At 42.7% G+C, this 12,313-nt stretch overlaps 1 protein-coding gene across 1 annotated transcript in view; it reads right to left on the bottom strand.

The window, feature by feature from the left end:
- LOC107982151 (protein scarlet-like) overlaps positions 1–12,313 on the bottom strand; it is a 388,545-nt gene that overhangs the window by 101,480 nt on the left and 274,752 nt on the right. The window contains exon 5 of the mRNA XM_031932851.1: positions 9,677–9,708. Coding sequence (XP_031788711.1) covers positions 9,677–9,708 — 32 coding nt within the window. The remainder of the gene's footprint in view (positions 1–9,676; positions 9,709–12,313) is intronic.

The following is a 12,313-nucleotide window of genomic DNA, read 5'->3' as shown; positions in this document are numbered from 1 at the left end:
TTACAGTGTCACTGAGAGAGAATGTCTCGCTGTCATCTGGGCGATACGGAAGTTTCGACCTTATATCGAGGGGTATCACTTTAAAGTCGTCACGGACCACAGTAGTTTGCGGTGGCTATGCAATCTGCATAATCCCACCGGACGCCTAGCAAGATGGGCGCTGGAAATGCAGAGTCACGTATATACTGTGGAACATAGGAAAGGCCGGCTAAACGCCGTACCAGACGCATTGTCGCGTATGTACGAGGAAGATGCAGTACCGATCGATGCAATCGGATGGGCGAGCGAAACCCAAGATGATTGGTACTGCGAAAAGGTCCGTGAGATACAGCTACATCCGAGCAAGGATCCGCTGTACAAAATGTATGGCGGACAGCTGTACCACTTCTGCCCAGATGAGAAATTGCCAGCGTCTATGAATGACGAGACGGCATGGAAAATCGTCGTGCCGAAAGAGAAGCGAGTAGAGATCTTGCGAGAATGTCACGACGAGTCATCAGCCGGTCACCAAGGGCGTGAGAAAACTTGTGCGCGCGTCGCAATGTACTATTACTGACCCGGTATGTACACCGACGTCGCCGAGTATGTTCGACGATGCTTCATTTGCCAGCAATGCAAAGTCGAACAGCGCCCGCCAAGCGGCCTGATGGGAAAACGAGTAATTACCCGGCCGTGGCAGATCATAGCAGGTGATGTTATGGGGCCGAAACCAAAGACCGCTCGAGGGAACGAATATATCCTTATATTCGAAGATTTGTTCACTCGCTGGATAGAATGTATTCCGATTAAGCGGGCGAACGCGAAAACGATCCTGCAGCATCTCCGAGAGCGGATCTTCTTGCGGTACGGAGCGCCAGAGGTATTCCTGTCAGACAATGGCACTGAGTTGAAAAACTAGGCCATTGATCAATACCTCAGGGAACAAGGCGTGCGACATGAGTTGACGCCACCTTATCACCCCCAGGCGAACCCGGTAGAGAGGGTGAATCGCACCATCAATAATATGGTGCGTGCGCTCATCGAGTAGAACCATAACACATGGGATGAGCGATTAAGCGACATCACCTTCGGGTATAACACCGTACCCCATTCCTCGACAGGCGTGAGTCCGGCAATCTTGATGTACGGGACTCAGCCGAGGAAACCCTCAGCAGCGAGACGCGAGCAGGACGCAGCCGCAGATGAAGAGTTGCAGCGGCGCGCGATCGATGCATGGCAAGATCGCATGTGGGATTTATCCCAGCTGCGCGAGCAAGCGTCGCAGAGGGCGCAGGACGCGCAAGATCACCAGAAGCGCTACTATGACGCCAAGCGTAAACCGGGATCATACAAGGTGGGAGACTTGGTGATGAAGCGAAATCACGTGTTGTCTTCTGGAGCGGAGCAACGCTCCGCGAAGCTAGCGCTACTGTACATTGGGCCGTATAAAATCGTGGAAATACGCGGCACCAATACATACCGGCTTGTCGATGAGGTGGGCGAGCAAGTGGATCTTGCGCCAGCTGCGCAACTGAAACCGTTCTACGCGGCAGCGACGGACAAGGAGTCGCAGAAGAGCGAAGAAGATGGCGACGCTCAACCGCCGAGGGATGCGAGCGTAGACGCGGGTACTGGCGAAGTACCAGCGCAAAGCGAGCGAGGCTCTGTCTGCGAACAAAGCGACGTTGCGTCCGAAGCGACCGAAGCCGCCGACCGTCCGAAGCGAACCAAAAAACCGCGTGCGATCGTATCAAACCCTGCGGCCAAGAAGAGAAGCCGGCCAGACAAGAAGGTGTATACGGCTAGGCGTGCTAGACCTACGCCTGAGACCGCTAATGCTGGGGTCGACACCGAGAAGAAGAGACCTGGTCGTCCGAAGGGTTCGCGCAACCGCAGGCATGCCACGACGACTACTAACCCGTCGACATCACCGCGAAAAACGCGTGCGCAAAGAGCTGCGGACCTAAGCTAGACGATTTATATGCTTAGGTATCAGTCCCGAGGAGCTCTAAGCTGCCAGGGAAGAAGAGCGGCCTCACGTGGTCATCCGGGAGGTAGGAGAAGGCGAGGATCCCTGGAGTGCCTTCCCTCCCGATGACGAGGTGGAGGCGTACGTCGCCCCCGTCGAGGAAGAAGCAGACGAGGGGGCGTTGGCGGTACGACGCCCGGATCCACCTGCGCCGGTTGCTGGTGAGGGCGATAAGACCGCGACGGGTCTGCGCCGACCGCGTGCGCCGCAACCGGCGCCATCCAACGTCGGGCGTCCAATGTCGGCTCGCTTGGAACGCGAGCCCGTCCATTGCGAGGCCAACCCCGCGGGGACGCGAGCGCCGCCGGCTGCCTCGAAGGCAAGGGAAGAGCCCTCGAGAGAAGAGGCAGCCGCAGCGGCGTGGGGCCAGCAGAGGGCCCAGCTGGTGGAGGCGCTCGAAGCGGCCATCGACGTGCGCCAGATGGAAGGCGACGCGTACCGACTATATACACGGTCGGTGCGCAAATACGGCGACGCCTACTGCCGGTGTGCCGGCAAATGGGCGCGCCTCCTTGAAGAAGGGCGAGAGGCGTTCTACGCCGCGGAAGAGGTGCGACGCAAAGTCGCCGAGCGCCGCAAGCAGGAAGAACGCAAACGCGAAGACCGCGAGCGCCAGCTAGCCGAAGAGCGGCGTCGGCGAGAAGAAGCGGAGCGCGAAGTCGCAGAAATCCTGTTATGTCTGCGGACACCCCAACGTGTCGCGGAGCAATAAGTGCCCAAACGTTAGGCTGCACAAGGCCAAATAAAGCCTAACGCGTAGACGCAAAATAACGTGTTTTTCTTTTATCACCCCAACATTCCCCAGATCCTTGGCCGATACATGACAACACGTTTCGTCGCGTACGTATTGAGGTAGAATCGACATCTGGTCGATAGATCGATTCTAGGGGGGGGGGGGGGGTTGTAACGTGTTGAGCACCGCGGCTAACACGAAGCGGTATGAGTACCGCTGCGTCGCGACGAGTACGTAGAGTCGCGCGCGCGATAGAAAAACACGTGCGAAATTCGAAGGCGCGAGAGGGACGGAAGGAGCGAGCGCGCGGGCTAGTCCAGCGAGGAGGACAGATAGCTTTCGGCTCCCGAATTGTAAACACGCGGCTTCGCTCGTATCGCGAAAGTGCGTACGTCGGTGTTTCGCGGTACGTGCGGCATTGAGAAAGGTGTGTGTGAGTGTGTTAGGCCGATCCAGGTCCTGCCGAGCGGTCCAGCGCTAGATCCCGACAATTGGCGACGGCGTCATCGAGAAGACCAGCAGAAGGTTAGTGGGATGCGCGCAGTGCTTGAGAGAGAGAGAGATTGTGCGCGAGGATACCACCTGCGTGGTGCGATACGCGCGACCTTCGCGGCGAAACACGCGTCGATCGCAAATACTACGGCTTCGCGACGAGTCGCAAAGTTGTTGCGACTCGTGCATTATTATTATTTTGTCTCTCGACGTATTGTAAATTCACGTTTATCTCGCGAACCTAAATATAACCTTAGTCTTTTTATTTTACGACTTTTTGTTATTATTTAACGACCGCCACCTTGCTAATTCCTTCCCGCGATTACCGCCGCCTACGCGGGCGTTGAACAAGCAACTTCAACGCACCTGAGTAGCCGAGCACGCACCAGAAGGTGCGGTATCCACGAGAAGAAGCAGCGGGATAAGCTGGCGTTGAAGTGCTATCCGCCGCAACGTGGGATAGCGATCTCATTCAACGTCGTTTAGGCGAATAAAAGTCTCACCCCGTTACAATATATATATATATATATATATATATATTTATTTATTTATTTATTTATTGAACTCCAGAGTTACAAACATTTGCATCCGATACAGAGTTGATATTATTCACACTATAACCTTAACCTAGGTTGGGTTACAGGAGTCCCTGGACTCTATTCGCCCCAACTCTGATAACAGTATATAATATTAGTATTTACATAAAAATTTAACAATGACATATAATCCATTTAACAGTTGTATATAAAAAAATAAGTTATTAGTTGGTATTTTCTAAAGTGTTCGTAAATGATTCTATATTTTTGTCTTTTAAACCAGTAATGCTACGACGACATTAAAGCTGCGGTAATGTGTCACAAGGATGACGACTGGGTCAGAACTCTCTCCACTGTACTGTTAGGTTTGCGTTGCCATGTGAGAGCCTATACCGAGGCTTCTCCGGCTGAATTTTTGTACGGTACCACGCTACGGTTACCTGGCGAATTCTTCATTCCGGAAGACATCACGCCCGATCCGCAAATCTTTGTAGAAGAGTTCCGTGAGCACATGCGCCTAGTTCGTCCCATACCAGTCGCACATCACAATAAAAAACGCATCTTTTATTTCAAAGAGCTTCACAAGTGCATCCATGTTCACATGCGGAACATGGCCAAGAAGTCTCTCGAGCGACCGTACTCAGTCCCTTATCAGGTCTCGTGAATCCGATCGCGTATTCAAAATCGAGGTCAACGATGCCCCTCGTACCGTATTAGTAGAATTGTTAAAGCCCGCATTCTTCATGGCGGAAAACTTGGTCGATTCAGAAGGAGCATCCAACGACAGTTCGAATGGCAATCAGCCACCTGTCCCTAGTCCGGAACTCAAAACTTATCCTGTCAAAAAAGTAAAGTTCGCATCCGATTCCAAAGCGCAAGCTTAGCCTTGCGATCTAGTTTTAAGCAGCGTTTTGTACCTTTATACTTTTGGATTTTTTATGTAAGCAGATATATATATATATATATATATATATATATATATATATGTACATGCGATTCTTGGTTCTCAACCCTTCTGGTACAAAGCTTGCAAGTTGATCAGCAAGAATCTCGGGGGGGGGGGAGTGTGTGGGGAGCTCCCTCGGCAGCCCTGCGTAGTCAGGAGTGGGGATGTCCGCCATGTTGGCTGGAGCGAGAGAGAGAGAACGATCGAGCGCATGTCGTGGCCTGCGAGCCGCAGAACATTCCAAACGCTTAAACTAGAAACTTGTACGAAGCAGTGAATAAAGTATTTTCCCGAAGAGCTGGTGGATCTCATTACCCTCAGGCTCCAATCCTCGAGAGCCCATCATCCTGCCGCATAATCCTATATGTTATATGCTAGCACGCTATCTACCAGCGCATAGGTAGACTATTTACATTTGGCTACTAGCGCCACTCGGTCGGCAAGTTATCTGTTGCTACTCTCTTATTTTCCAGGTGGGGCCTGCCGTCTCAGTACACTCGATGATAAATTCTTACTAATCAAAAGCAAGATTTCAAAAACGTTCCACTAGATTCAATTACCGTCAAGTATGAATTAATATATTCAATACAGTCAACATTCTATAACAGTAATTATGGCTACTAGTACACTCTTTTTTTTAAGTGGCATTTGGAACTTGTAAGTTCATCGCCTCATCTACGCAAGCCTTTCACGTTGCCCTATCTTGTGTCAACCCTACCCAAGATGCACCCATCCGATCGACACCCACCTGTCTTATTTCTACTAGATCCGCTTTTAGATTGTTTTCCCATCTGCGCGTAGGTTTACCTAGAGGTCGCGTTACCATCGGCCTGCCCTTCATGACACGTGCTGCCCATCCCAATCTGCGTGATTATATTATTCTGTTAATATTTGGTGATGCGTACAGATTGTGTAACTCATCATTGTGTAGTCTCCTCCATTCCCCGGTTTCCTCATCTTTCTTCGGCCCGTATATTTTTTGCAAGACTTTATTTTCAAATACCCTTAAACAGTTGTCCACCTGCTTAGTAAGAGCCCACATTTCGCACCCGTACAGAACCACTGGTAGTATTATAGTCCTGTATATTCTTATTTTAACGTTTTTAGACAACAGCCTCGACTTAAGTAAATTACTCACGGCGTAGAAGCAAGCATTACCCGAATGGAGTCTCTTATTTATTTCGACATTAATCTCGTTTCTATCATTTATGGTCGTACCCAGATACCTAAATTCGCTAACCTTTTCAAAAGTAAAATTCCCAACTCTGAGATCTTCCTCCCCTCTGCAGATCCCTAGCTTATCCACAATCATGTACTTTGTTTTTGATTCACTCACTTCTAACCCTGTATACTCCACCGCTTTTATGAGGATTTCCGCGTTTCTTGCTACCGTTTCCCTACAATCCCCCAGTATATCCAAATCATCTGCGTAGCCTAGTATCTGCGTTGTTCCATTAAGCGTTGCGCCCATCTGGCTAACCTGCATTTTTCTAACGGCATACTCTAACGTTAAGTTGAACAGCACCGTAGAGAGTCCATCCCCTTGTTTTAAACCATCGCGTATCATGAAGGGTTCTGATACATTACCGCCTACTCGGACCATTCCCGTGCTTCCGTTCAGACATATTTGAATTAATCTCACGAGTTTTTTCGATACACCGAGAAGTACTAGAATTTGATACATTTTGCTTCGATTAAAAGAATCGTACGCTTTTTTAAAATCTATAAATAGTTGGTGTATGGTTTCGCAAAATTCCCACTTTTTCTCTAACAACTGTCTTATGGTAAACATTTGATCGCTCTTCGATCGGTTGCGCCGGAATCTGCACTAATAATCTCCCACTATATCTTTCGCAAATGGAGTGAGTCTAGTTTGTATTACGTTTGACAGAACTTTGTAACACGTTGCTAAAAGTGAAATACCCCTATAGTTATTGCAGTCTGTCTTATCCCCCTTTTTAAAAATCGGTATAATGATAGATTCCTTCCAATTTTCGGGTATTGTTTCATTTTTCCAGATGGCACATACTAGTTTATAGATTTTGAAAGTGAGCTCGACGCCCCCATATTTGAGTAACTCAGCTGGTATAGAGTCATTTCCTTCTGCTTTGTTGTTTTTTAGTTTTTTAATCGCGGCCTCTACTTCTTTGTAGCTTGATTCCTCCACGTGGAGTTCAGCTGTGTGAATTTTGTCTCCTAATTCTTCGCTATTTAATTCTTCCACAGCGACAGTAATTCGCTGTCATTAGTTTCTATTTTCCTAATAAGATTCTTTTGATACTCCTGCTTTTTATTTCTGAAGATCGCGCCTGCCTGTTTCCTTACGTTAGAATACTCTTCGACGGTCCTATTTCCTTCTATTGTGTAAGCTATCTAATTTAGCCTTTTTGCGCCTTTCAAACCAGAGTTCGCACTTTTCGTCAAACCATGGTTTGCTCTTTGGCTTTTTCTTTTTACCCAGTACTTTGTTCGCGTTCTCTTTTACCGTTTTTTCGATATCCCCCCAAAACTATTCGGTTCGTCATTCCCCTCCGGCGATGTGTTTGCTTCTTTAAGTGCCTCAAACCTGTTATTAATTTATATCTGGTACCATATTTGCTCTGTCTTATCTCGTAGCTTTTCAATATCGAAGCTTTCTACCCTGTTTGTTCGCGTACTATTTTGATTCGCTACTAATCTAGCTCTTAATTTGGCTACTACTAGAAAGTAGTCCAAGTCGCTATCTGCCCCTCTATAAGCCCTTACGTCGAGAACGTTAGTATGACGTCTTTTTCCAATGAGAAAATTATCAATTTGGTTCTGTGTGGCCCCGTCCGTCGATGTCCACGTTGCCTTGTGTATGTCCTTGTGCTTAAAACACGTAGTTTTGATTATAAGATCTTTTGCCGCCGCAAAATTTATGACCCTAATACCGTTATCATTGCTGGCTTTGTGCAGGCTTTTCATCCCTATAGTAGGTCTAAACATTCCCTCCCTACCTATTTTAGCATTGAAATCGCCTAATACTATTCTTGTGACGTGAGACGCGAACTGGTCAATTACCTGCTCTAAAGTTTCGTAATATAGAGCCCTAGCTTCTTCTTCTTTGTCCTCCGTAGGACAGTGTACATTAATAAATAAATATCTATACTATTCACCTTCGATGATGATGTACGAGAGCCTATCATTGACGGATTTGAAACTTTAACCGAATGTATGATGCTTTTGCTTACGAGAAATCCGGTGCCTAGGGATCCCCCGCTCTTAACTCCATACAGGTACGTGAAGTTACCCGATGCTAGTACTCGGCCTTCTGGCCGCCGCGATTCCTGTATTGCTACCAAATCTAGATTGTACCTATCAGCTTCCTTTATGAGTTCTTTAAATGCACCTGCTCTGTATAGACTGCGAACATTCCAAGTTCCAACCCTTAAGTCCCTTTTGGTTTGGTATTGATTTTTTTGAGCCATGATAGTATGTTAAACCCGCGCGCTTTGGATCCTGTTCCGATAGCAGGAGAGTTCACCGTTCTAGAGGTGATAACCCTCATACCTCTAAAGAACTAAGTATGAGAGCTTTCCGACTTTGACGAGGACAGTGTCAACTCTTTGTCAGACACATTACGGCTTTATTTTCGCATCCTAACGCCCCCTGCAAGGCAGCGCGCCCTCGCTGGCATCGTTACCGCTAAAAATCATTCTACACTTCTCCTTTTGGGGCAGTTGTCATCGCTCCCGCATCCTCCTCGGCAGCAGGATTTTTACCCATTTTTGTAATGTGCGATTAAAGAGATAGATTAAGAGATAAGAGATAATGTGAAGTGTTTTTTGTTGTGGTGCTTGCGTAGTGTTTCTAGATGAATGCGTTCGACAGTGTGGGCTCATCACACGCCTGTTCCTATCGGCTGTCCGCAACTGCTTATTTAATTTATTCGCAGCTAATCTCATTGTCAGGGGCTGTTTCTCTATCTTGAACCCGAGGACGCGCTGTGTAGTGGCGATAGGTACCCACCTGTCTGATCTGGACGACAACGCCCAAGACCCGCTTAGGGTATCGGCATTGTAACAGACTAGTACACTCTAAAGTCTAAAAAACAAAAACAGTCGTTGGAAAGAATAAATGTTTCAATTACTTTTTTGGGAAAGTATAAATCATTCCTTTATACTTTTGACGAGTACAAAAAAAATTAAATTAATTAAAGTTTACTCTTTTGTAAAGAATAAAACGTACAGTTTAATCTTTTGTAAAAAATAAAATTCCGTTCCGACATTTTAAAAGAATAAATTGCACAGTTAATTCTTTTGTAAAGAATAAAACATATGGTTCAATATTTTGCAAATAATCACGTGGTTTCATCTTTTGCGAAGAATACAATTTTTGCCCACTATTTAAAAAAATAAATAACACAATTTTTTCTTTTGTAAAGATTCAATCTTAGTTATTCGATTTTAAAACACAAAATGCCGACATACCCTATAGAGCGTCGTATCACCATCGAATAATTCTGAGTAATTAATACTTTAATATTTTGTTAACAAGTTAATAATAATATGTTGAGCAGTTGTTTGGAAAATTATTTACAAGAATATGGTTTAAAAGAACTGCGCAATCGTATTATTATCTTAAAATAATTCGTTGATAATAAAACATTTTACGGGTTTATTTTTTTACATGAAAGTTAAATGTTAATTAAACATGGACTCTAATATTAGATCATCCCAAAGGACTTGGAACCTAAAATTTCACGAAAACGAAGGTTCTACCGAGTTACAGATGATTCCTCTGTGATCCCAAGTCAACTAGAATTTTTTGTCTAATTTTTTAAAATAGTTAAACTGTGGACAGATCCATTAAAAATGTTCATAGTAATTTCAGATATCGTTGCTAGATTAACAATAATAATTAACCCCAAGTCAAGTAATCATTTATTTTTCAAATATAAACTCAATTATATTTTATAACAAAAATACGCATTTACTTACCCAGGCTGGTTACCAGTCTCAATCAACATGTTCTAGAAGGAAAAAATGCAGTATTATTAAAATAGAAATTATATTCATAACCAAATTAGTTACAAAAAAGAGACAAAAACACTATACGCGAATTACCATAAATAACTACCATAAATCATCAAAAAATGAAATATTATTTTTTGCTTCCTCCTAGGGAAAGCTTTGTAATAGCAAAATTTTCAGTTTTGCTACAACTTTGTAGAAACGCATTTGGAGGTGTTTAGAGTTCGAATTATGGATTTTTAGAAAATGTTTGTGCGGATGTCTGTGTGTGTGTGTATGTAAGTATACCGTTATGATTCTGGAACCACGAAACCAATCGTAATAAAATTTGATATGCATATATGTATGCTGATTATGAATTCAGGAAAATTCTTTTATGATTCTGACCATGATATGGCCATATTATAGCCATTATACGATTTAAAAAAATATTTTCGCTTTTTTTTATGATATGATTTACACAATATATTTAACAATAGTGTGTCTAAAAGAATATAAAATTGCCTACTTTTTCCTGCAAGATTTTCCAGATTGACTGTTCCGTTCGATTTTTATGATAAAAAATGTGATATTAAAAAAAAAATTTAATATCTCTAAAACTAAATTGTCAAACGTTTTGAAAAAATGTATAACAATAATAAACAATAATATCTATTTGCTGTAAAAATTTTAAACCATTTTGATAACTAGTTTTCGAGCTAAGAATCGAAAACTAAGAAATGCCTTTTTTATGTCGTAAGATTACGGGAGTAAAAAGGCTTTAATTAAGTTGAAATTTTGGGAAAATATCAATCTATTTGGGAAAATATCAATCACCTCGGCTAGGTTCTTTTTGCACTTTTAAAACCATTTAGTTTAAAAGATATTAGGATTCCATTTCTTTGTCTCTCGTCTTGTATAACCTGTACAACTAAAAATTACTATTTTCGTTAAACCTTATAACTCGCTAACTCAAGATCAGAATGTTTTGAGGAAATTTATGATTTTATGAGGTTCTAAGAACCCTATGGTATTTTAAATACAGATGTTCTAATTTTTTCATGAAAAATTTATGAGTTGGTATTGCGACGGGTGCTCCATCATAACAGTAAAATAATTAAGATTGAACATATTTTTCAAATTATTAATATACTGTATATATATTTGAACAATACTTTATCTATTCAAACTTTAAATTTTATTGCAGGAAGCTACGTGCTAAAGAATTAGCAGCGGTTTTTTAATTGTTGGTAATTTTTAAAAAAATTTAACTCTTTAACATATTCAGGTGGAAAAAACAAAATTTAATAATGGTTGACAGAGATAGCGCGAAGGAGATTGACATAAATGTTTCTGAATATGAATGTTCAATCGGTAATAAATGTTTCAAACATCAATCGTATTTAATTGTTTAGAAAATAATATATTCGAATCATAAGGAATATGTCTGTAATCCTTGGACTACGGCATTTGGTTTAAAGAGTAACTATAATAGGCACTTAAAGACTCATAAAACTACTTAAAGGGCAAAATCAGTTTTAAAACCGGCACAAAAGATTTATGATAGAAAATGATAAATTTAAAGTATATTATTCGAAAATTTGTCTATTAATATTTGGTCATATTATCTTTAATTTTTCTGTGGGACTTCATTTATTACACCCAAAAACCCATTGTCATTCTTTTGGGACAAAATTTTAGAAAGACAATATAAACCTCCCTACTTAGTAACGGTAACCACTATTCCTATGCGAAATTATAACCACAATGCAATCCGTTGCAATTATGGTAGAAGGCCGTTTATATGAATATTAATATTTAGCTGTCGGTCGTACAGTAGGTACGGCTCAACCGACTTAGTTCTGCTTGTACGAATCGTACAAGCCCGCGGAGGCGACAAGGATCGGAGGTTTGTATAACGAGAGTTTAAATTAAGAAGGGACAATGTACAGTTTATTCACTGTTTGCCGATTACATTTTGTGAAATGCGTAAATACATCGAGCAGACGTGATTTAACATTTACAAACAGATATTTTCAAAAAACCATATCATATCTGCACATATGATTATTTGCAGAATTCCTTCCGTCCTGATCAAATCTGCAGATTACGTTTTGTGATATGCGTAAATACATAGAGCAGTCGTCATTATACATTCACGAACCGATATCTTGAGAAAACCAGATCATATCTGCATAGAAAATTATACAAAGCAACACTTTTATCCGTACCAAATCTGCAGATTACGTTTTGTGATATGCGTAAATACACAGAGCTGTCGTCATTATACATTTACAAACAGATATCTTGCGAAAACCAGATCGTATTTGCACAGATGATTATTCGCAGTATTCCTTCCGTCCTGACCAAATCTGCATATTACCTCTTGTGATATGCGTGAATACATAGAGCAGTCGTCATTATACATTTACAAACAGATATTTTCAAAAAACCATATCATATCTGCACAGATGATTATTTGGAGCATTCCTTCCGTCCTTACAAAATCTGCAGATTACGTTTTGTGATATGCGTAAATACATAGAGCAGTCGTCATTATACATTAACAAAAATATATTTTCAAAAAACTTTATCATATCTGCACAGATGATTATTTGCAGCATT

Source organism: Nasonia vitripennis (assembly GCF_009193385.2).
Source record: "Nasonia vitripennis strain AsymCx chromosome 5 unlocalized genomic scaffold, Nvit_psr_1.1 chr5_random0002, whole genome shotgun sequence".
NCBI classification, from domain to species: domain Eukaryota; kingdom Metazoa; phylum Arthropoda; class Insecta; order Hymenoptera; family Pteromalidae; genus Nasonia; species Nasonia vitripennis.
This window is presented reverse-complemented; position numbering and strand designations above follow the sequence as displayed.